At 41.2% G+C, this 26131-nt stretch overlaps 1 protein-coding gene across 1 annotated transcript; it reads right to left on the minus strand.

Annotated features, from left to right (window-relative positions):
• Nucleotides 1-1855: 1855 nt before the first annotated feature.
• Nucleotides 1856-25368, minus strand: Olfml1 (olfactomedin like 1). The gene is made up of 3 exons (XM_090348251.1): nucleotides 24837-25368; nucleotides 20827-21115; nucleotides 1856-3754 (listed from the first exon to the last, which is right to left on the minus strand). The coding sequence occupies exons 1-3, from the start codon at nucleotides 24963-24965 to the stop codon at nucleotides 2967-2969; spliced, it is 1206 nt and encodes a 401-aa protein (XP_090204377.1). The 5' UTR covers nucleotides 24966-25368; the 3' UTR covers nucleotides 1856-2966.
• Nucleotides 25369-26131: the final 763 nt, after the last annotated feature.

Raw genomic sequence — 26131 nt, forward strand, 5'->3', positions numbered from 1 at the left:
GCAGCGGGTAGTTGCCCTGCTGAGGCCTCCCGGGACCAATGGCTCAGGCTAGCTGATTAAAATCCCCCACAGGCTTCAAGTGGCAGTAACATCAGGGACTCTGGCATAGTCCCCAGATCTGGCAGGAGTCACCACAGGCCCTGACATATACTGTGTAGGCTAGAGTGTTGACAAACCACGGGACATACCTTTTTTTTTTTTTCAAACCGAATTTACCCTAATGATCTGACACTACTAGCATGCCCAGAGATTTGTGCATTATGAAAGGAGCATAAGTCATCTTGGCAAAAAAAAAAAGAGACCACTAGTCACTCTCCCTGCAGGACCCTGACCAGCAACAAAGCAGGGGCAAAGCCAGCAGAGGAAGGCTGGGGCCCACAAGAGTTGTGTTACAGCAGGACACCCTTCAGTTTTCTTTTCACTTCCTTAAAATAGCAGCAGAGGGACTTTCTGACAGGGAGATGGCCACAGTTCATGCCAGTTCATGGGTGTTTCCAAATCTCACATATGCTGTCTTGGGAGATTTACTGCCTCTACCTTGGCTCCCTAGAAAATGCTAACCTGTTTTAGAACTATATGATTGCTTTGTTGTTGTTGTCATCAAGTGGTTGTACAAAGAGTTTTGATTCAGCTGTCAGTTACAAGTAGCAATCACTTTTTAAAATATATTAAGTGACTAGTTCTCCAGCTTATTTGAATTTTGAGACCAACTTGAAGACATGGGTTTAAAAATACTAATGGACATGGGGGAAGGGAGATCTTACCTCCTGAGGGTCTGATTTAATGGACAGAGGTGTGGCTTGGATATTAACTTTTAAGGTGATTCTTATGTGCAACAAAATGTAATAGTCACTGCTGTAGGTCACAGAGACATCAATGCACACTGTAATCCAATAGGAGACACCCAAGTGGAAATGTATAACCCCAAATTTACCCAAGATGATGCTTGTAAGCCTGCATGCTGTCACACAAAGTGGTATGAACAGGGGTTTCCTGGAGAAAATATGTTGACCTAAAAGAGTACTTCCAGCTGCAGGAATTCAAGGTGCCAGGGTGAGTGGCTAGAGACATGGGTATTCTACATTAACTGTCAAAGCTGAACACACCCAAGATGGAAGCCTGCAGCATTACAAATACTCTCCTCTTGCCTCAGAAGGAACTATACATGCAGGAATCCTTCCTGCACATACAGTTGGCATTCTATTGTGAGGCAGCCACTCTCTGTGTATTTGTGAGATAGATAATGTTACTTTACCCATGGGGCAGGTAATAGCCACAGACTTATAAAAAGAATACTATCCCCTCATTTACCCATTCATCCTTGCCTCGTTTCACAAAAGATTTGGGCTCTCTATGCCATCCCATTAAACTGGGAGTAATTACACTGTACCCATAGTTTGGGCTGTTACTTTCTGCCAAAGATCTGTTTCCCATGAGGGAAAAGAAATCTCTCTATGATCCTGGCCTGAGCTTGGCAAAGACAGAGAAACAGCTGCAAGTACACAAAGCAAGTCCTCTCATGTGACCAACCTGGAAAGACAGAGGTCTCAGCACATGACCCAGTCTGGCACAGCAACCTGCACTTGTGACCCAAACTCAGCTGAATTGGACACAGACACACATGGAAGACACTTTGAAGATGCCCCTCTCGAAAGGCACGCTGTCCTCTGTGCCACACAGCATGCTGCGTGCTGTGACAGAGTGACTTGCCTACTATCTGAGTTCCTTCCAGATTCCAGAATATTTACCAAGAGCCTCTGTGTGTTGGGGATTGTTCACAGCAAATTCAACACAGGCAATGTTCTCTAAAAGCTATTGATGCTGAGGGCATGTAGGCAAATATAACATGATGAGGTTATTTGCTCAATGTCACTTTTATTGTCTTTAACCAAAAAAGAGAGGAACAGATGACAGGAACACAAGATGAAGCTTGAGGTGGGGTCTTCACCCTTAGGCTGGGTTTCTGAAGGAAATAGCTTTTTAAAGACCTAGAAGAAGGTATTTTGCAGATGTGAAAACTTGACAATGAAATAGACTATTATTTTAAAGCTGAACTACTGAACACATTGATTATAAAGGGTGGGGTGAACAAATACACATATTTGATGTTTCCTTGAGTGATGAAAAGACCGAAAGATTTGTGGTACTTTCTAGCTCTTTAATTTTACAGTTGTGCTACTTTGAATAACTCACCTAACTGTTCTCTTTATCACAGCTATTATAAAGACTTGTGTACACCTCACAAAGTTGGAAAAGGAAATAATGTGCAGACCCTATGTAACTAGAAAGTAACATTCAAAATTTTTGTGTTTTTACTCCTATTACTATCACTACCTAGCTTGGGAAATGCTCAGATAAACAAGAAAATAAATGTTGATAAGAAATAATACTTTAGCTGGAGGATTTCAAAAGTTGAAAGAGGGCCAGTAGTATGGCTTAGTGGTAGAATGCTTGCCAAGCGTGCACGAAGCCCATGGTTTGTTTCTTCAGTACCACATACACAGAAAAAGCCAGAATGGTGCTGTGGCTCAAGTGGTAGAGAGCTGGCCTTGAGAAAGCTTAAAGACAATACCCAGGCCCTGAGCTCGAGCCCCAGAACTGGCAAAAGAAAAGAAAAGAAAAAAGTATTTATAAGCATTTGAGCCTGATCAAAAGCCAGAGTAGAAAAAGCCAAGAAGTATCAGAGGGAGGCTGGATTCTGATTATTTGAGGAGGGGCAGTTATTGAAAATGAAGGAAAGCAGAAAAGGAAGACTGGAGATAAACTGTCTGAGAATATAGGAGTCCTTGAGAACTGGAGATTTGGGATGAACTATAGATGTTGGAAATACCTAAGGCAGTGACATTTGGGAAAGACACATAGGTATTCACCCTTCTATTCCTGGGTATGACAAGAGAACCTCTTCTACATAAAGGGGTTGGGGCCACAGTGTCCATGTTGCGCTCCCTCGTGGAGGCCATTCACTGTTACAGAGGCAGCTTTCTCTTTGTCTGGACTTTGTAAATGATCTGGTTTCCTTCATTCCACGCGTACAGCTGCTTATCCCTGGGGTTGTAGTGGATCATGGAGTGACTCCTTGGCCGCCTGGGGAAAATCAAGTTGGGTAGATCCTCCTCCCTGATAGTCCCCAATGGATCATAGGTGCACATGATGCGATGAGGGGCCTGGCCGCCAGAACTATAGACCACATAAAGAACCCCACACAAGAGGAATGAGGCTTCAGCATCCTGGCTTCGGCATGGGGTGTCCCATGAGTGTTCCACTCCAAATGTGCCAGGATCAATCTTGGTGAGAACCAAATGGCCTTGGATACCTGGGCCTGAGTGGATGGCCCAGAGCCCGTGCTCATCCACAGCCAGGTCAATGTAAGTGGATGAGGAATGCTGGTAAACCAGAGCTCGGCCTGCCCCTCCTGGGAGTAGCATTCGGTCTTCCACAGACCTCTTCTGTAGATTATATTTGATGATCTCATTAGACGTGGCTTGGTTGTGAAAAAATAGAAAACCTTTGTAGATCACGTGACCTGATCCCTGCCAGGAGAGGGGTAGAATTAGCTTCCGAGGGGCTGGCTTGGTGCTGTCTTCCATGAATGCCCGTAAGTTTGCAAATTCCCAGACAGTATTGTTTCTGGATCCAATTAGGAAATACACCTTTGCGGAGTCACTGCCGGCATCTTTCAGCCAAGAGCCATCTATGTCCGTTGTCTTCTTCACTATTTTCAGAGACTTTATACCCGTCAGCATATTGTTACAACCTGGCCAAGCAGGAGAAAGAATGGAGAGGATATTTTATAAATATAATGTATCTACTTTATGGAAGTCTCATCATGCCTAGAAATCTTTTTCCTTCTAGTTCTATTACTGGTAGTGAATACTGTTGTTTCTGCTATGAAATAATAAATCTTTAAAAGAAGAATAACCCTTGGAAAATCCTAATGGAAAAGAATGAAATGTTTCATGCATTTCAATTTGTTGATATAAAAGGCATTTAAATCCCAGAAATGATCCAAGCTTATTCTTTCACCTCCTCATCTTTACGGACCACTATTTTCCCTATACTGTCTAGAATAAAGTTGTTATATGTCAATTAATCATAATTAATGATGTGATTCAATCAATCAAAGAATGAATAAGTCTTTGCTAAGAAAATCACTACCTAGTATTTAAGAACCAACGCAATGTAAATAGCCCGTTACTGTATCAGAGACTGTTCATTGCAAAAGCACCTGAGATTGACATAGTGAGAATTACATACCTGTAAAGGCACATAATTCAGTTCATTTCATCATTGTTTTAATGGGGACTGGATGTCAGTAGTTTGTGCCTATCAGCTTAGCTACTGGAGACACTAAGATTGGAAGACTGAGACTGGGAAGATAGGGGACCCAGGTCAGGCTAAGCAGTAAAGTTCAGGAGACTTCCCCCACTTCCATCTCAATAGAAAAGGCAGGGCTTAGTGGTTTGTATCTGGTGAGCTACAGGGGAAGCATATATATGGGGTCATTGTCTAGTTCAACTCAGACAAAAATTGAGATTCTACCACACACAAAAAAAATGGAGCTAAATGGCTGGAGCTATAGATCAAGTGGTAGAGTGCCAGTCCAGTAAACAAAAACCCTTAACTCAAACTCTACTTGGAAAATAAGTTAACCCTAAAATACATGGAATATCTAGAAAAGGTATGATGAGGGCTCGAAGACACATGGTTCAGTGGTACAGTGATTGTCTAACATGAACAAAGCCCTGGGTTCAATTCCTTCATACCACATACACAGAAAAATCTGGAAATGGTGCTTTGGGTCAAGTGGTAGTCTTCTATCCTTAAGAAAGCCCAAGGACAGTGCCCAGGCCCTGAGTTTCAAGCCCCAGGACTGGCAAACAAAAAAAAAGTTATAATGAAAGTGAACCAGGTATTATGAACTAGGGTACAATGTACAACTAAACAGATGTTAGGCAATGATAAATTAAGCATGACTCTTTCTTATTAAGTATGTGAATGGCTAGCATGTGAGGTTTGTAGTTACACTTTAACAAAAAGAACAGAAGACATTGATGTCATGTGAAGAAAGGATGGTTCTCTATTTGAGTTGGCTCTTGAAGGATAAATTGTATGTTGTAGAGAAATAGGCAAAAAAAATTCCAGATAGCTAACAAAATCACTTTAAGAAATTCATTGTATTCCTATGCAATTTGGTTGAATGTATTCCTTGGAACAATTACTTAAAGATGAAAATAAAATATAAAAACTTACACTTAAATTGGAAAACACTCCAAGATGAGGCAAAGTAATAATTAAAGAAAGAGGTTTAAACCAATATAACCTAATATTTGATATTGCTTCAACTAGTACCTAAAGCCAACATTTACATTGATGCAAGTCCTATGTCTGTAATCTTCAGAGTAGGGGCTAGGGAATTTAGACTTTCTTGTTCTAGCAGGAAAAGAGTTAATGAAGGTTTTGGTCAGGAACGAAAGGCCAAGGTTAAGCTCAAGCTTGCGTATCATGGACTCTTGCGAAACAGCCAAAATTCATGGAGACGAATTAGAAGGTAATAATAGATGATCCAAGGTGTAAGGTGAGTGAAGGAGGATGAAGTTTTTAAAAAAGAGGTTTAGCTCCTCTCTGCTACCTTTATGCAAGAGGGCTCCTCCTTCATGTCTCATTCTCTTGCAGCTCATGTTTGTACCTTGTGCTGTCAATTCCTCTTCGTCTAAATCATTGGCTAGTCTCAGATACATGGAGCATTTTTACTTGTTGAACTCCATGGAAACTGACTTGCAACCTCTGTTGGCAATTCTTTCCAATAGCCATATTCTAGGTCCACCGGGTCCAAGAAGTGTTCCATATCCAATATCTCACCCTCTACCACAATATTTCACCCTTCCATTGCTCATTTCTTGTTTGCACTGAAGTTGCTCTTCAAGTTCCTCATGACACCATGTAATTCCTGGCATCTATACTGTCGCCATGCTTATTAGTCCTCTTTTCACCTCATTCCCTTTCCAGACTAGATTATGTGAGCTCTGTCACCAACAGACTCATCCCCGTAACACTTCAGTTTCTCAATTTCTGGTTATCCCAAAATACTCATATGACAACAGTCTCTGGTCCTGGATCCATTCAGACTTCTGCTTTTGGACCAGAGAGTTGAATGTCAGAGAAAATCTTAAAATGGTACATATCAAGGGCTTCCAACCTCAGCTGAGCTCCAAAGACCACACATTTAGTAGTGATTTTTTTGTTTTGTCTCTTATTAAATATTTTATTATTATTATAAAGGTGATTCACAGAAGGGTTGCCATTTCATAAGTCAGGTAATGATACATTTCTTTTTGAAAATGTCACACCTTACTTCACTCTCCCCTACTCTCTCGTATCTTCGTTTCTCCACTATTTCTGACAGAACCTTCACTTATAGCAGCTTAACTCCTTCCTTCCTATAAGCACCATTCCACACAAGCTCCCTCTATTTCTGAACTTCATTTACAACATTTTATCCAGTGGTTCCTACGGCTACCACACATCTGAAAAGAAGTGGTGTCATTTCTCCTGTCCAAGATTAACATACCCTTTTCTGGCTACTGCTGCTGCTGCTTCCTCCTCCTCCTCCTCCTCCTCCTCCTCCTCCTCCTCCTCCTCCTCCTCCTCCTCTTATTCTGCTTGAACTCTGGGCCCGGGTACTGTTCCTGAGCTCTTCAGCTCAAGGCAACTGCCTTACCCCTGAAGCAACATTGCCACTTCTGGTTTTCTAATGGTTAATTGGAGATAAGAGTCTCTCAGGGACTTTAGTGCCTGTGCTCCCTTTGAACCATGATCCTCAGGTCTCAGCTTCCTCAGTAGCTAGGATTACAGGCATGAGCCACTGTGCCTGGCTCTTGGCTTCTTCTTGATTTTCTTAATGAATTATTCCTTCCCTATTATCTTTCATTGCTCCTTCATGACTAGCTCCTTAGCCTTAGCCTTATATGCCATCTTACTTATATTTAACTTTTTCCTCTTCAGCCAGTTGCCCCTTTCTAGCTACTTTGCTATCTTTCCATCATTCCATAATCAGCTGCTACAGAACAATCTACATTTTCGGTATTTATTTTCTTGCCTCCATTCCATTCACTCTGATACCACTCTACAAAACTAATCATTAGAATATTGCCACAGGTCTTCAAACTGAAAATTCAAGTGATCTTCATGTATATCTTACTTGATTTTTGGTACTGTGACATTATCAATCAGTTCCTATTCCTTGAAGATTTCCTGTCCCTTACTGTGTGCACCCTTGTTTCTGTTCTGAGTGTGTCAGCAATCATGCTCTCTATTCTTCAAATTCATTTTATTCTTTCTAGTTACAATGAAATTACACTTTCATACCCCTCTTACAACTGGCTTAGTTTGCCCAGTGGGGTGTGGACAGCAGTGCAGCCCTTTGCACTGGGTTCTGAAGCTTGGGCTCTTCCACGTGGCAAGCCTGCTCAAGAGGGATGGGACTTGAGTTGCATGGCTTCCCTCACTGATAGTCGATAGGATGTATCTGTAAATCTATAAGTGAGCATATTGAGAGGTATGCAAGTGGCTAGAAAGGAATTAACTGAATTATAATAGCCTCTATGGAGAGCTCAAATCGTCTTTTAGAAAGGCTAGGTTGAAGTCTAACAAAATGAGCACCAGTAAATGGGTACAAACAAGAGGAGGGGGTGGGACCAGGGGGAGAGGGGTTGACAAATAAAAGGGGGAAGGGAGGGAAAATGCAGTCAAGTATTTATTGTATGTGCTACAAAAGTAAGAAAGTGGGTCAGGTGCCAGGTGGCTCACACCTATAATCCTAGCTACTCAGGAGGCTGAGGTCTGAGGATCAAGGTTCAAAGCCAGCCAGGCATAAAAAGACCTGAGACTCTTATCTCCAATTAATCTAGAAAAAGCGAAGTGGGGCTTGGCTCAAGGGTAGGGCAGTAGCCTTGAGCTGAAAAGCTCAGGGACAATGCCCAGGCCCAGGGGTAGGGCAGTAGTCTTGAGCTGAAGACCTCAGGGATAGCACCCAGGCTCAGAGTTCAAGACCCGTGACCGACCAAAAAGAAAAACAAATAGTAAACAAGTAAAGGAAGGGGTGAATCAAAGGGGAGGGAGAATTTTGAAGGGAATGACATGGCTGGAGATGTATTGTATTCACAAACTTTGTTGTTAAATGGCACCTTCTTTGTACAAGTACTTAAAGACAATAAAGTATTTTTTAAAAGAAGGATATGCATTGAGATCAGTTTTATCTTTCATTAGTTCTAGTTTAGGCACAGGCTATCAACATGCTTTTGCACCAAGAAGGCACTCTTGATTTCTTCCCTTGCATTTCAAACCATCAGTAAAGCCTTGATAGTAAAACAGTCTTAAATAATGGTTATGTACTTAAAGTCAAATGCTCAAATACACGTCTACTTTCTAATACTTCCTGAATTATTACCTCTTTCCTAGACCACAAAAGCATCTGATTGGCCTCCCTGGTTTTACTCTTGCTTAACAACACTAAGTATATTCTATACTAAATATATTCCACAAAGCATTAGGATTAAGTTGTTTTAAAACATAAATAGCATGACTCACCTTTCCATCATACCTAGAATAGCATCCTAATCCTTCATCCTGGCCTAAAGGCCTACAAAATATTGGTCTTGCCTGTTCTCTTTCCTTCTCTTTTCACCCACTATGTTGTGCTAACCGTGTCTTCCCCATATTCTGTGATCTTGCTAGTTTGTTTCTGTCTCGGGCCTCTTGCACTTGGAATTTTTCTACCTGGGGCATTATTTCTCTTGGTTTTCCCATAGTGGGCTCAATTTACCCTTCCAATTCTACTTCCTGTCCTTGAAGGGCTTCTTGTCAGTACGCTATACAAGTATGTTTATCCTGTAGTTATGCAATAGAGTAAACTCTTTGATGAGCTTACTTGTTACACTCATTATTTTATGTGTTTTATTGGCAAACTCAATTGTTCCTTTTCCACAACACAAAAACAGTCTTTGTCTTCATATTTAGCAATGTATTTGAATGCCTAGCTCAGTCATGAGGGTTCAGAATATGTCTGTTGAATGGCTAAAGGAAATAGCTAGAAACATAGATGTATTTTTCAGTCCCTAAATAGTGTTGTTCATTCTAAGTTCTGACCACATAACTTTCTTAAGTGAATAATCATTTGTAAAGTACTTTAAAGCTTTTAAGGTACTTTCAGATCCATTATATTTCATTGCAAAAAACAATTCTGGCCCAAGGTTTTCACAAAGGGAACACATGGCAAAAGTGAGGTGGGAAGCAAGCTTAGCTGTACAGAGCTGTGTCTCAGAAGGCCAGTCCTTTCAGTAATCATGTCACACTGGCTTTTTCCAGAGGTGTAAAGGCCTTGCCTGGCTCATGTCATAGCCAGAGTCAGACTTAGGCATGAGCAACTGCAGTCCCTCAGCAAATAATGGTCACCATGTCTCACTGCTGACATGCTTTCAGTAGCTATTTGTTTTCTTGGGTCCTCTAGGTCCTGGGTGACCTGGCTATAGGGACCCAGAATCCTAGGGAAGGTATTCAGGAACCTTTTGCATGCATACCAAGAGCAGCTAACAGAAGCACTTTCTACTACACTAGGGGCTACAGGTTGCAATGAGAAAAAGAGCAAATGAGTGACCCTGTTTGTTATCCAGGCACCATATCTGCTGGAACCAGGAGAACTTTCTCAGTTACACAAGATGAATCTGCCTGATGTAAAGTCTCTGCTCTTCCCAGGTCATCTGGTGATTACAGAGGAGGAAGGACTGAGGATTTCAGCCTCTAGGGAACCACAGAGGAACTTTGTGTGTGGGGGGGGGGGGGCAGCATCTATGAGTTACTAAAGGGGTCTAAAAGCAATGGAACAAGAATAAGAACTACGTAAGTTAATAAAAACCTTTAAAATGTATGTATTATGTTTGGTGTTATGCTAGGCACTATTTGTTTTATTTATTTATTGTAGTGCTGAGATCAAACCTGGGGCCTCACAAATGTTAGTTAAGCTTTCTATCACTGAGTCTCATCCCTAGCAATGTAGGTAATTCTTACAATGAGTTTCAGAGGTGGATATTTTAACCCTCATTTTGCAAGTGAAGAAAAATTGTTACTTAGAAAGTAAGTGATGGGAAAGGAGGAACTCTAAGCTCAGTCTGAACTGGGAGATAGGTCCAGAAGGACACTACCAGTCAGCCAATGGGACCTGGTGGTGTGTGAAGGTGTGCAGTGGAAAGGGATGGAGAGCGGTGTCTGCTGGTCTGCTCAGAGAAGGATGAGTGAGGAAAGTGACCTCCTAAGGGTGACAGGTAGTTTCCTTGGGCACTCTGGGTCCTGGGCTAACCTGGCCATAGGGACCTAGAACCTTTGAATAAGTAGCCTCTAGCCCCCCATCCCTCACGCCAGCAAGTGAGGCCAGCCAGCATGCCTGCAGTCCAGCTGTGTAGAGTTGTACCTAAAAACAAGGCGCAGCACTGTCTCATTTATAAGAAAACATGGATTAAAAATGCAGACTCTTCCTCTTCCTTATATGACTCTTTCCTAATGTAGCATCCTTGGAGAAATATTGATATGTGGCTCTGATCAGGAAAAAGAGCCCTGGGAGGAAAAGAAACCATGTTCCCCCATATTCTTTCTCTCTCTGCTTTTCCTCTTCAAGCAAAGATCGTAAGTCAGAAGCTCAGCGCTGTGGACTTGGTCTCAGACCTTTTCAGTCTTGTTGAAAGTCCTATTGTCAGTTGGGAAAACACCTGTGGGATCCTAGCTACTCAGGAGACTGAAATCTGGAGGATGGAGGAATCCTGGAGCATCAACAGAGGACTCCAGCTCGAATTAATTAACTAGCAAAATGGAAAACTGGAGGCCTGGCTCCAGTGGTATGGCACCAACTATGAAGAAAAAAGCTAATTAAGGGCAAAAGGGGAACACGCACACACACACACACACACACACACACACACACACACACACACACACACTCACACATGCACACACACAGCCATAAAACAAAGGGATGTTTGCTATACTTTCTTTGGTGGCTGATCATCTATAACTTAAAAAAAAATCTCTCCCTTAGAATTCAGGGAAAATATATTTTCAGGATACCAGGTAAGCTAAAACTCCCTGCTAGGTTTCCCTTGAGAAGAGATAATTAAGAGGAGGAAAAGGTTGGAGAATTGGAAATAATACATTTCAAGTCTTTGGGTCCAAGCAAGATGAAAATTATTTAACAGAGGCAATGATGTGTTAAAGTTCTACCTGCAAACCAGAGCATGAAAATCTGTGTATCACCCTCCCCCTTCACTGCCCCGCCATAGGCAGAACTGCAGACAAGCAATTAGGATAGAATTTAGCCCAAGGCTTCACAGTGAACCAATTCATACACAAATATCATTTATTTGAATCTTTTAAAAATACTTTCCCCATTATTTAATAACCACAATCTCAGCCTGGCAAGACTAGTCCCTCTTTAGGGAAGTGACTGGATCTCAGGATTAGAGATTCTCTAGTTGGTAGAGAATGAGGAGTAGACATGAGAAAAAAAAGGCAGTGAGTTTGTGGTAGGTACGGCAAGAGCTTGGGTCCAAGAAATAGTCAGGAAAAGAGAGATCAGATCTTAGATAAGTGATTAGCGTGGGAGAACCAAATGAAAAGTTGTACTACAGTTGGGGTATTCAGGGTGCTATAGACACCAGCAGGGAAAAAAAAAAGCAGGTTCAAACCTTGGGTGAGAGTGATAGGTTCATTAAAAAGAACAGAATTCCACTAAGTCCATCCACATTTGGGGCTTTGTTTTTGTTGTGTTTTGTTTTTTGAAATTCTGTTATAAAACGAGTTTTTTTCCAGCCACCTAATTTTTATTCACCTTAATAAACATTTCTCGGGACCTGGCAAGCAATTAGGCACTGGGACGTCAAAGCTGATGGCTCTCCAACTAGTACTGGGCCAATTATCAATATGGATACAATTATTCTAGAAATTTAGGCCATATTTTTTCACCTAGATCATATGTTTCAGTGCACCCAGCCTTGATCTATTTTCCTCTCTTGTTTCCCCAACATACTAACTGTATAACTCACCAGTCATCAAACTTGCCAAGGCCTTCTACAAGATGGCTTACCCTTGGAAATTTGGGGTACACCTTCTCTCCTTTAAAACAAACTTCGCTGACTTCTACAGAACCATTAATGGCTTATTTTAAAGTATCCAAAGCATTCGGGAAGGCTCTCCTCTCTACACAGCTAAGTTAAGAGTTGCTTCTTCAATTCACTTCTTTTTAAGTAGTTAGACCAGGTCCACACCTGCTTCCTTTTTGTTTGTTTATTTGCTTGTCTAGTCTACCTGGGGGACCAGAGGTCTATCTCACTGTTCAGACACTTTCTGCTTTCTCTCCATATGCACCTGATTAAAATGCAGACAATACATTATTTGTCAGTGTCAAATTTACAGTCTCCATGTATAATAAGTAAGGTAGAAATCAAGTAGATTAGTAGGAGCTATTTTACTGCCTGGAAGTATCCATAGATAACGGCAGGAAAACAAGAAGATCATCTAAAATTTTCTTCAGTGATTTGGCATTTCTACAACACTATGGTTACAAGACTTGAAGAGGGCCTGGTATACCAGACACTCTGTGTTGGTGACTCACACAGAACCCTTCAATAAATTCATACCAAAGTTTTCTAGGTGCCTATATTATCCAGGTTAGTAAATTCAGTATGTTCCAAGATACCTATCAGTTTGTGAGCTGCCTTGGTGATTAGCAGTGGATTATAAGAAAGTCAACAGATGTGACCCCTCGCTCTTTACTTGTGTGACTGTGTGCTCCAATAGCATCATGAAAACTAGCAAGGGAGGGTCTAAGATGAGAGCTAGGGAAGATGTGTGAACTCTCGGCATGTGTCTGGCCTGCTTCTACCACCAGATCACTCACTAAAGCTGGTACCCAGCACACACTGCTTTTTTCCAATGCCTTCCCTTGGAAGAAGCCAACACTCTGTAACCTTCCTGCCTCAGTTCAGTTTTCTCCATGGTGGCTGCCATGTTCTCCAGATACAAATTGATCTGTTGACATATTTCTTGCTTGACTCCCCTCAATACAGTGTAGGCTCCAGAAGAAAGGTCTTACCTATTTTATTCACTGCCACATGAAGTTCTGTCTTGGGAATGGCATCTGGCATATGATTTCTGTTTTAACGATAAAGGTGGCGAATGTCAATGTAGCCAACTGAAAAAAACGCCTTTGGAGCCCTTGCATGACTGTCAAGATTGCAAGGAGGGCAACTGCTAAGTCTGTGAAGCATTCGTAAATAAGACTGAAAGTTTAAGAGCTGCTACTCATGATCACCCATGCTGGTCAATACATGTGAAGCAAAGACCTGGAAAGGAGCAGTGCTCTTCAGGGTTTCTAATCAAATAGTCTCTACTTTGCATGGACTACCTGACTGTTGCAACAGCTTAAGCCTTCCTAAGTTACGTGTATGAACTTCTTATTTTTATTCATCCCTTATTTAAAGACTGAGCTGGTGGTTTTTTTTTTTACTTTTCCATTTTTCTTTTCATAATGAAAAAACAAATAACTTTCTTACCAAACTAAGAAAGGTTGCCAGACTTTTCAGTTTCCTGCTGTGGCACTGCCCTTCAGTGTTAATGGTTAGAAAGCAGAGCTGTTTGGCCATTTCCCAGTAGACTCTTTCGATGAAGGAAATTCTGCATCTTTCTCACAGTGGGCTGGTCTAGGGTGTGCTTACTTCAGCTTTGCTCTGTAGACTTCTCATTCTTTCTCCTGTTTTACCTCCTGAGAATCCACTGTGTAGTTCACTGCTTCATAGGAACATTTGCCTTCCTAAAAACAGACCTTGACAATTGGATGTTTCCATGAGCAGCCAAAGCCTGACCTGAATGCAATTTGAGATCATAATGGATGAATGGGTCCTAGAGCCAGAGATGGATTATTCTCTAGCCCAAAGAATGTGGTCAAAATGATTAGGCCAAGTCCCTATGGGTCTTGTATGCTTCTTTCCTTTCTCTCAGACACATGCCTATCTCATGAAAACAAAACCAGGTCAGCCTTCTGGAGAATTAGAGGCTACTGTATCCCAAAAGAGGACCCCCCCACACACACCAAGCAGCCATCTTTTCTTAGGCTATAGAGTGGAGATACGCAGATGAACCACATCAACAGAACAGCCCAGCAGCCCTGGACACTCCTGAGAAATGATGTGATATTTGTTTTAACTCACTATGCTTTGGAATGGTTAGTTATGTGACATTACTGTGATATCAGATAGCAACTGTGGGGTGGGAGGGTGGAGTGGTGAGCAGACATGGAGACAGAAATGGAAACGTTGTGTCTGGGGGTGAGTGAACTAGATGTAGCAGGAATGGAGGTGGGGTGGGGTAAGATGCTGTGGGATAATACCTGAGCCAGTTTTCTTCACCTGAAAGTAAGTTGTAACCATATCTACCTAGCAGGGGTGGCTTGAGCACTGGACAAGATAATATGTAAAAGGGCCTAGTGAAATTGCAAAGGAATAGTTGTCTTCTTCCCTTCCCCCATTCCTTCCTGCCTCCCTGCCTCCCTCCTCTCTTCCTTTTTTTAAATTTTACTTTATTTGATTTGGTGCTACTGGGGCATCTCTGCTTTCTGAGTAGCTGGTATTACAGGTGTAAGCCACTACATTGGGCCCTAGCTGCCTCCACTTTCCAATAGACTACTTCAAAGTCAGACCATACTGATCTCTGACTTAGATGGGACTCTGAGATAGGTAAATACATATTAAGTTTTCAGAAAAGCAGAATGTGCAACACAGAGTACAGGGAAACAGGCATGAGCCACACAAGACACAGATGAGAAATACCAAAAGTTGCGTTTGATCATTGTTTTCTCACCAACTTTCACTAAGGAAATGCAAAAAACATATTGCATTCATGGTTTTTATCTAGTAGGCAAATATTTCTTGTCTAAGGAAAACAGAGACAATTACTTAAAGAAAGCCAAAGTAGGGGCAGGCTGTAAACAGCTTTCTTTTTGTGTTATTTTAGAGTTTTCTTTGCTCTACATATTACAGTTGCCATCAAAGGTTGGTGTCATGAGAGGCTGACTCCAGCAAGAGAACCCTGGAGGCAATGCAGAAGGCTGTGCAAGGGAGCTTATAACTGAGATTCCTGTAGTAATCAAGACCAGAGATGACAAGAGAGCAGTGCAGGTAGAAAGAATACTTTTGAGAATTATTCAGAAGAAAGATTATATTTCTATGGTGAGTGGTCAGATGAGATTTTTTGTTTCAAGGTCAATGGAGAAAAGAAAGGCATGGAATTAAAACAGGAGTGGCTAGAGGACAAGAGGGGGATAGTTGATCTTTCTTGACCAGGGTTTTAAATAATAACTAAATCATCCTCAAAGAGTGACTGAGAGGACTGTTAGTCGTTTTATTCAGAGCCACATGAGATCAGAAACTTCTGGGGCAGTCAGTCTTCTCTTAGAACCCCATGTGACTCTGGGACGGTCCTAGAGGGGGCTTGGCTGATTTCAGTCTCTTAAACCCCCTTCTAAGCCCTGGCACTCCCATGCACCCCGAGAGTTGGACATGCAGAGGAGCCAGCCTGCACTGGTTGGAAACAGTCTTGCCACCCATTAGCTATGTGACCTTGGATAAAGTGCTTTTACTTTCTCAGAATCTTGGTTTCCTTATCTGTAAAATGGGAAATAAGTATGAAGTTTGCATCATAATATAGTTAGTTACTAAAATTGCATGATAATCATCAATAAGACAGATAAAATATTTAGACTGCCTGGTGCAATCAGTAAATCCTATCTGTTATTGTTAACCCTACGTCCATAGCTGGCAAATATGAACTAATTTCACACTAAGGAGCACAGCTCTTCTTCAGTCTTTTTTGTGTCTGCAGAGCATCCTCCTCTTCCTCTGCTCTACAGAATCATGTGCCACAAATACTCTGAGCCCTATTATACTTTTGTGCTGCCACAGTCTGAAATGTCCTTAACTTTGTTCTCCACTTAATTAGCTTTTTCCTATGGCTAAAGCTCAACCTGAGGATTCTTTTCCAGATTCCACAGCCCCCTCATCTCCATGGCAACCCTGACCCTATCTACTTAACTAAGGCCCCTTGTACTTCAGTGACACCCCATACATCCTTGTGTCTGAGCAGTAGTTTCTTTGGGCTCTTATCCTAGCTTGTCTCCATGGCTTCTCCATTTGGTTTCTTTGCTTGTTTGTCTTTTTATTTGTTTGTGAGAGACAGGATCTCACTATGCATATCATGCACCCTATTCTCTAACTTGTAATGCTCCTGCCACAGTTCTGGGATTACAAGAATGAGCCACCATGCCCAGAACTGACAGTGAACTTTCTGAACACAAGGATATCATCCAATGTTTCATCTCTAATGTATAACTTACAACCAACATATATCAGGTAGAAATTTGTTGTATGTATGAACAAATGAGTGAGAGAATGGATTTTCTTACTCACTAAAGCCCAAAGTTACCAGCTGACATGGTTAGTAATCTCCGTAACACCAGTGTAATACAGTAATCTTCATAAACAACAGTGTTCATCAGAGAGACGAACAGAAGAAATGCAGAGTATGTAGAGCTCTTTCTAGACCCATGGAAAGAACTCTCTAGAGGAATGCACAGGAGAAAGTGAACTGTACATATAGCCCTCTAAAGTTACTGGGTTTGTAAATTTTATATGTATACATATGTATGCATGCACACGCGCACACACACACACACACACACATCTATCTCTAACCTAATTTGTGGTAAATATATCTGTTATATAGTTATATGTCTGTTGATACTTTGTTCCCTAAAACGAACTCATAACTTGAGAGTTGGCTCATGGCCAAATCTTTGGCTTCTGGTAGGTTCTTCATTGAGTTGCTTTCTTTCTTTTGTTTTGTGTTTAGTGGTTATGAATATAAGGTATATACAGTTCTTTACCTGCATGGATTCTAGAGAGATTTATATATACAGCAATAGACTTGCTTCTTGTGAAACATGATCCCAACAAAAGGTAAGAGTTATTTAATTCAGCTGGACAAGGGTGACTTCCAGGTAACTTGCATGTACCCTTGCAATAAAGGAGCTAGATTAAAACAGGAAACAAAATAAAATTGGCTGTAATGATGGCTTGTTGTGATTGCCTTGAGGATTTTTCTTAAGATGCGATTTGCAAGTTTAAAAGAGGTTAATATTTTTTATCCACACAAGTATGTGGCTCCTGGAATCTTCCAAAGACTTCAGTGGGATAAATTCTCCATCCAGATTCCTGAGGCCATGGTGCCTTATGAGAAATTGGCAAGTACAGTACAAATTTTATTTTAGTACCAAAGACTTGGAATTATCTTTCATTTACAAGGTAGAATGTATTTAAGTACCTTATACTTCCTTACATTCTGAATTGTGTATTTGACAATTGTGTGTTTCAATTTTTGTAAGCCAAAGATAGAAGATGGAAAGAATCTTCTAGAAAGAAGGCAGGTTCTGGTGATTACTACCAGAGTGAAGCACTGTGACAGGTAGAATTCCAAAAATAGACGCCAAGATTTCTCACTCCTCCTATAGACACCCAACACACTTCCTTTCCCACCTCCTGGAGTAGGGCCAGGACCTGGGCATACGGGAAAACTATATTTTGTCATTGGATTACATTATAAGACAAAACTACAGTTTATGTGTTACATTATAAGACAAAGGTCCGTGGATTTTACAGATATGAATAAAGTTCTAAATCAGTTAATTTTGAGAAAATAAAAAATAAAGTTATGATTAGTAGGGCTTACATATTAAGAACCCTTAAAAGAGTTACTAGTTGGATACTAGTAGCCTTTAATCCTAGCTGCTCAGTAGATTGAGATTTAAGGATTACAGTTCAAAGCCAGCTAGAGCAGGAAAATATAGCTGAAGCTCAAGTTGAAGAGCACAATCCTTGAGCGAAAAAGCTCACGAGACAGAGCCAAGCCCTGAATTCAAGCCTTAGAAGCACACATATATGCACGGGTGCACATACTCACACACACACACACACACACACACACACACACACACACACACACTTACACAGTAGTTAGAGACTTTACAAAGAAAAGGACTGTCCTCTCAGCCTTGAAGGAGCAACAGGCATGCTGTGATCTATTTATGGAGAAGACAAGCCAGAACCTCAGTCAATATCTACAACCCAGGTACTGACTCCTGACCCACCCTATCTCTGAGCTAATAAACCAATATAGAATAGGTAAATCTGTATAGAATTATAGCTATGAAATCTATGCTAAATTGTTATGTAGCATTAGAGAACTGACATCACGAGTCATAAATGGCCAAAACGTATCACAACAACAATAAGAAAGCAGAAAACATGCAAGGTGGAAAATACAGAACAATGGAGTCACCTGGTGTTCTAAAGCCTAGTCTCGACAGAACTTCTGAAAACAAGCGATCAGGAGGAGGAGCAATCACTGGACTGTAATTGTTTGCATGTTTGTCTCTATTTAAACCAAGCCATGCATGACCTCTGTTCTCAGTGGTTCTTCTATTTTTGTTGTTGTTCTTGTTGTTTGTTTGTTTGTTTTTTGTGGGTCATGGGGCTTGAACCTGGGCGCTACCCCTGAGCTCTACAGCTCAAGGATACCCCTTGGGCTAGCCCTGGGCCTGGGTCTGGGTGTTGTCCCTGAGTTCTTCAGTTACTGCCCCACCCTTGAGTTAAACCCCACTTCCCATTTTCTAGAGGTTAATTGGAGATAAAAGTCTCAGGTCCTTTTGTGCCTGGGCTGGCTTTGAACCTTGATCCTTAGATCTCAGCCTCCTGGGTAGCTAGGATTACAGGTGTGAGCCACCACACCCAGCTCCAGTGGTTCTTCTGTAAAAGAATTCTTCGGAAAGAGTGCTACAGCTTTTTCATTCAAGGCCCTTGTCCTTGATTCTATGAATTCAGAAAGGAAGAGACCCATATGTTCATGGTCTGATTGAAGAAATCAAACACATACAAGAATATATGTGGTTTAGTGAGTTAAATGTTTATATGTAGGTACATATATGTCCTATATGATTGTATATGTGTGAATATAAGTTCTAAGTACATATGAGGAACTTGGGAGAGGAAGCAGCAGAGATTAGCTGGGCCACTTTGCAACAGACCTTCCCAATATAAAAGCACAGGAAATCGAATGAATATTTTTGCTGTTGATAATTAGTAGTAATCAACAGCATAAACTTCCCCCATAGAGTACTATGATCCATGTTAGGTGATACAAACTCTGCCTGGCAGCTGTGGATTATAGGAGCAAAAGAAGCAGTAAGGAAACCTGCCCAGGAGGCAGTTGATCTGGACACTCTTCTATCCCCACTAGGCAGCATAGCCCATCCATTAGTGGAATGCATTGTGGGTTGGCTGAATCACAAAGGCACATCATCAAAAGGACAGCTCCACAGGTGACAAGTATGGGAGTGGCAACCACTGACCTAATCCTGAAACCAAGGAAAATGTCTGTATCCATCTCTCTCCACTATACTTCAGTATTTTTAAATGAACTTATTATATATTTTAACTCAAGGCCTCACCTTTGCTGGGCAAGTGCTCTACACCTTCAGGCACATGTCTAGCCCTAATCTTTAGTTTTAATGATCCATTTGATCCCTGCTCTGAATGGCTCTCCGAATACCTGCCCTTGTCTGTCCTGTGATACTTCATGTTGACATCATCGCTTGCCCAGATGACTGCAGGACATCTCACTGGTGTCCTCTTTTCAGTCTCATCCTCCTCCTTCATATTGCAGCCCTGTTTAGCAAAACTCAGTGGTTCACTGCAGTTTCTCCATAGTCAAGTTCAACCTCCTTAGCACGGCATGCTAGTCTTTCATTATCTGGGTCTTTTAGACATTTTCAGCTTAGTGTTCCTATAACATTTGTCCTTTATGGCTTTCACTCAGTCATATCTGTAGATCTAGAGACCTTCTGACCCCTCTTCTTATAATAATCTGTGAAGTTCTTGAAAGGATAACATTGAAAAGGTGTATGGAACCCGGGACGCAATGGTAGCCCTCAGCTTGTGTCTTATTCTCCTGATCTAGTTTTTCTAAATGTAGGACAGGCACAATTAGCATATGAATACAATCTCCTTTTTTGCCATGAAGCCATTTCAGAATTACGACTGAAATGGGAGCCTTGTTTTCATGAAGTGGGCTCACATAGAAAATTCTCCTTTTCATTTTTTTGTTTCTCACTTTATACTCTGTATTATGATTTAAGCTACTAGAGATTCTTAATGGCTTTGAAGTGATTCTTATGGGTCACAAGATTGGAGGCAAATCCCCCGAGTCTCACCAGTCCAAACAGCGAAACACATAACTCGCACGTAATTACACACTGCAGTTCCTAGCCCTGAGGGGTAGAGCTATAGCCATATCCAGTTTGTGGCTGTCCCATGGCACATTAACAGCTATGCCCAGAGCTTTGGATATGGAAGAATTCACCTGCCACTCTTCTTGGTAGGATCTAGTACCACATACATTCATTAGGCCGAGGTCTGTGAGAAGTGACTTGTAGGCTATTTCTGACACTGTGGTCCCCAACCTTCTGTGGGGTGTCTGGAAACACCACTCTGTGAAAGAAAAAGCTGCTTCCTGAGCATGGGTTTCCCTCTGAACTTTTGTTCTCTGCACAATCTGCTCTCCCAGCACATACACAGAAAAAAGTGTACATCCAATTCTTATTCATTCCCTCATCCCATGCAGCCCTAGCTGCTCCTTTCTAGGTGGTTCTAGAAGGGGTAGGAAAAGATACCATCTTACTTGCATTCAGCAGCGTTCGGACCTTTTTGTCTTCTTCAGCTTCTTGAAGGAGCTTCTCTGCCAGTGTCTTTTCTTCTGATTCTATGCATATGTCAGATTCTCGGAGATATTCCAGGTAATCAATCTCCCGCTGGGCCCGTTCCACTCTCAGTGCCAGGCTATTTACTGCACTCTTATAATCACTGGTATCTGTCTGGCATCTCCCCAGCATAATCGATATGTTTTTTGAGAACTCTCGAAAGTCTTGAATGTATGCTCTCGTGGCTTGAGTACATTTTTCCAGCCCTTGCTTCAAGCAGAAAATAAATTACCAAATTATGGGTCATTTTCTTAAATTCTACACACAATAACATAACTATCATTTGCAGAAAAGGATCATTTGAAAAAGAATACAAATAATCAGAAAGGTGATCTGGGCGAAGGGCCTCATGCCTATAATTCTACCCACTAAGAAGGAAGGAATCAGGAGGATTTCAGTCAAAGACCAGCTGCAAGGAGTGGGGGGAGTTTGTAAGACCCCCCCCCACCTCAATCATGAGGCATGGCGGCTCATGTCTGTGATAGAGGTCATGGGGAAGAGGATCATGGTTCGAGGCTGGCCTGTGGTAAAAATGTAAGATCTTATCTTATATATAATTAAAGCAAAAAAAAAAAAAAAAAAGCAGGTGTAGGGGACTGAGGATGTGACTCCAGAGACATAGCACCTGCCTAGCAGAAAGAAGGCAATGCATTTAAAATGCTATTAGAGTAGTACTACTAAATATAATAATAATATTACTAAAAATAATAGATATCAATCAAAATAAATAAATCAAAAAGAAAAATAATCCATAATCTAAATTTACAGCGATTTTTGCTAATTTAGTATAAAATTTTATGTTTTCTCATGTACTTAGTGAAACACACACATATAATTTTAGTATGTGCTTTATAATATATTTAACTTGCTCATATATTTTGGACATATTTTACTCAATTGATAAGCATCTTTATCATAACTTTTTACATTGGCCATGTCTGACAGATGAAAGATGCTTATATTTATAGTGCACAATATATTTTGACAGACATACATTAAGAGATGGCTAAAGGAAATATATGTTACTGCCCACACTTATAATTTTTTTTTGTCAGTTGTGGGGTTTGAACTCTGGGCCTAGGCACTGTCCCTCAGCAATTCAGCTCAAGGCTAGCACTCTACCACTGAACCACAGCACCACTTCCAGTTTGGGTGGTAAACTGAAGATAGAGTTGCAGTCTTTTGTGCCCAGGCTGGCTTTGAACCATGATCCTCAGATCTCAGCTTCCTAGGTAGCAAGGATTGTAGGTGTGAGCCATGGGTGCCTGGCTTCACACTTAATTTTTTTTATGGTGAAATATTAATTTTCAGATACACAATATATGCTTACCAACTAGTCACTCTGCTGTACAATCAATCTTTTGAATTCATTCTTTAGATCTAATTAAAATTTCATGTCTTTTGACCAACATCTCTCATTGCTCCTTTTCCTCATCCTATAAAAACTATCTTTCTCAGGGGAGATGTTGGGGTCTGACTGTGGGGTCAGTGACCTTGGACCTGCACAATTGAGTACACAAGGAAGTAAGCTCTTATCATGATTTTGGGCTGTGTCAATAGCTTCTCATTTAACATGTTTGGGACTCAATAGCTTCTCATTTAACCTGTTTGGGACTTGATCGCTTCTCATTCAACCTATCTGAGACTTGATACTGTTTGTACGAATGTAGCCTCTGGCAGTTCCCTAGTTTAAAGAAGCGTATTTAAGGTCAGAATTGGAAATAAACTGGGCTACGGTCTTGGGTTACAGGCTTCTTAAGCTGTGGCTCCTGGTTTGGGCTGTAGCCCTCCCGAACCCACCCCCCCAAAAAAAAAACTATCTTTCTACTCTGTTATAATGAGTTTAACATTTTTAGACTCAATGGATAAGTGAAATCATTCTATATGTTTGTTTTCTTGTGGCTGGATTATTATACTTAGCATAATGTCCTCCTAGTTTATCTACAGTTTCACATGACCTTCATTTAAAAGGCTGGAAAGTATTCCATTGTGCGATAACCTATTATTTTTGTTATAATCTTTTAGATAGATATTTATATAGTTCTCCATTTGTTGTCACTCAAACAATGCTGTTCAAAATACACACACACACACACATACACACACACACACACACACACACACACACCAAACTAATGTATTGACATTTTGAAGTGCCCAATTGGTGATTTTCTTAGGATGGTCAGAAGTAAGCTCCATTCTCTAGCACAGGCCTAGCACACAGCAGTACTCAACTGAGTAAAAGACTACATTAATGGAAATGGGATTACTGGGTCAAAAAGCATGTATACTAAAACCTCAGTTGGCAGTTTATCAATGCTTTTCTGAAAAAGTTATACTCAGAACACCAGTGCATAAGGTGTTTCATTTTTGGAAGAGAGAAAGAGAGGATGAAAGAAGGAAGAGGAAGACAAGGAGGAGGAGGAAAGAAGGAAGGAGGAGGAAGAAGAAGAGAAAAATTGAAAGAGGAAGAGGAGAGGAATGGGAAGATGAAGGGAGGAAAGAGGAGGGGAGAGAAAAGAAAGAAGAGAAGAGAGGGGGTAGGGAGGGAGGGAAGGAGGGAGAGGGAGAGAGAGAGAGAGAGAGAGAGAGAGAGAGAGAGAGGGATTACAAACCATTCTCTAAACCTGTGTGATCTTTTTGTACCCTTCTAGCACATCTCTCAGGGTGGAATTGTATTGCTTAGTTGTTTACTATCTACAGTTAACAATACAAACAGTGCCCCGGGACTTGGCTCTACCTGCAGGTTAGGACTAGAGTGGGAAGATGTACACAAATTGTCATTTTATCTTCTTCCAACTTCCATTCAGTGCTACAAGTATTAGTCTGTTCTTGCCTGTAGACAAGCTGTTTAAGTATTGAAAGACAGCACACAGAGTGATTTGACTAGCTGTCACCCAGAGCAAGTTGGAGTAAAGGCTGAACATAATCCTGGCATATTATGCGAGTAATTTGGAATTTACAAGGAAGGAGAAAGTGAAGTAATCCTTGGCCTGGGTGCTTTTCATCAACACCTCAGGCCTCTTCTATTAGAGATAATTTTAGAAAATCATTTGGGCTTCTCTGTTGAATTATTTAACCTTAACAACCAAGTAATTTGGGACTAGATGATTTTTTTTCAAGAAAATACTGGAAATGAGTGTCTACTGATAAAATAGTATGTCAATTTAACTTGCATACTAGCAAAACATTAAGTAATAAAATAGTGAAATTCAGCACCAGGGTGTGGCCAAAGGCCAGGAGAGAGGATTATGTTTGTCCCAGTCTGCCCTACAAAAACATTAAGTTTTGCCTACTTTAATAAAATGGAGTCCCAAATACTTTCTGTTTAAAATTGCTGAAACCTGCTCACTTCCATTTCTGTCCACTTAAAACAAAAATACCAAGACTTAGTCTTACAGTACACTATAATGACTTTACAATGACCTAATCATTTATTGTAAGAAGATTAAAAAATCAAAATCTATAACTATTCCAACATAGTGTAACATGGGGAAAAAGGGGGGACAAAAGTTGTCTTTTTAAAATTTTCATTAAAACAATGAATGATTGCATTTTGGAGGCACAACAATTTGGACACTTACCATACCAGGCAATGTTCTGAGTCTACATGAAATCCCCCCAAATTCTCAAGAGTGTAAATCTCTTTAATATCTTCAGAATGATCTCAGAAGGTAAATTTTATCGAATCTGCCAGGTCAGGTAGAATTCAGAGTGATTCTGTGTGTAATGCCTACGACTGGAATGTGCTGGATAGTTATTATTCTAAACTGGAAGAGGACTGTACACATTTGTAAGTGTGGTTTCAGCAAAGACTTTATCCCTTCCTACTTGGAAAACAGGCATCTTAGTAGTGAGGGAAGTGTGGGTAAAATGAGATGAGTCCCAGGAGGCCTGTTCCCTGTCTAAGACATACAGACACACCACCTACCTCCAAGACCTGAAAGCGCTGGTAGATATAATGCACCATGGCTGGGTCCTGTGCACATTGTGGCGGAAGCAGAAATGCTGCCAGGGTCAGAATCATCAGAGCAAAAGCTCCCCGAAGAGCCACCACCATTCTGCAAACTCCTCAGGAGTAGACTTTCTCAAAGAAGACTCAAGAGTCCTGAGGGGGTGGTCTCCTGTTTTCTAGCCGCTGCTGAGGCAAATCCTTGAAGAACAATGTTTGGTGCTGCAGCTGGAGAGCAAGGCTGCTTGTTATTCCACCCAATGCATGATCTCAGTGATCAAGTCCAGCTGTTGGCAAGTCTGTCAGTGGAGGCCTTACAGGCTTACTTGGTGCAGAGAACTCTCTGGGTCTAACATCTGCTGCCCTCACCTTTGACATGGGTGGACCCTCCTCCACACTACTGGTTGCAAACTGTTTCCAGGGGGCCCAGGGTGTGTGGATGGGGAGTGGAAGGAGTTCTCTTGTCTCCCCTCCTCCCGCTGTGTCCTTTTACTTTTGGAGTCCTCCTTCCTAGTAGATTCTTCAGTCCAATCACAGGCCTGACTCAATACAACCCACCCCTAAACTTCTCAGAGTTGGAATCTCAGTATAGTTTCTGGCCAAATTTCCCAGGATCCTTTTCCCAGCAGTTCAGTTGAGAGACCCCACCTCTGAATCTCTTAAAGGCACAGCAAGGAAAAATTCACACAAGCCCCCTGTCTCTGACAAGCAAGTGCACAGGCTACAGTCCAAGCTGCTCGCCTACCAGCCAAAAAACTACAGGATTGTCTGCTGGAAATTTTTCTTTAGAACAGTAATTCTTAATAGAGTGATCCTTTCAGAGACAAATCACCAGGAAATAAAATTCCTTGGCAGTCCTACAGTTTTCTTAATCACACATGTCATAATTCCCCTTATTTTGTTTATTTTTATTTTATTTTAAAGCCAGTACTAGGGCTTGGACACAGGGCTTCTTCCTCTTGCTTAGCTTTTTCCACTCAAGGCTGATACTCTACTACTTAAGCTCCACCTCTTTTTTCTTTCAGCATTTGTGTGTGTGTGTGTGTGTGTGTGTGTGTGTGTGTGTGTGTGTGTGTATGTGTGTGTGTGTTTGTAGTGGTAGTTAATTGATGATGAGTCCCACAGTATTTTCTGCCCCAGGTGGCTTTGAACTGCAGTGCTCAGATATCAGCCTCCTGTGTAGGTAGTATTACAGGCCATCGGCACCCAGACAGAATTCCTTTTCTGTATATACATATGTATGTATGTACATATGTATGTATGTACGTACCTAC

Source organism: Megascapheus bottae, chromosome 16 (assembly GCF_031878675.1).
Source record: "Megascapheus bottae isolate mThoBot1 chromosome 16, mThoBot2.hap1, whole genome shotgun sequence".
Taxonomy (NCBI): Eukaryota; Metazoa; Chordata; class Mammalia; order Rodentia; family Geomyidae; genus Megascapheus; species Megascapheus bottae.

Coding starts and splice junctions, on each gene's coding strand:
- Olfml1 (XM_090348251.1), bottom strand. CDS start 24,965: ATGGTGGTGGCTCTTCGGGGAGCTTTTGCTCTGATGATTCTGACCCTG. Junction 21,116..24,836: donor AGCGCTTTCAGGTCTTGGAG/GTAGGTGGTGTG, acceptor TTCTGCTTGAAG/CAAGGGCTGGAAAAATGTAC. Junction 3,755..20,826: donor CCGAACGCTGCTGAATGCAA/GTAAGATGGTAT, acceptor CTGCTTGGCCAG/GTTGTAACAATATGCTGACG.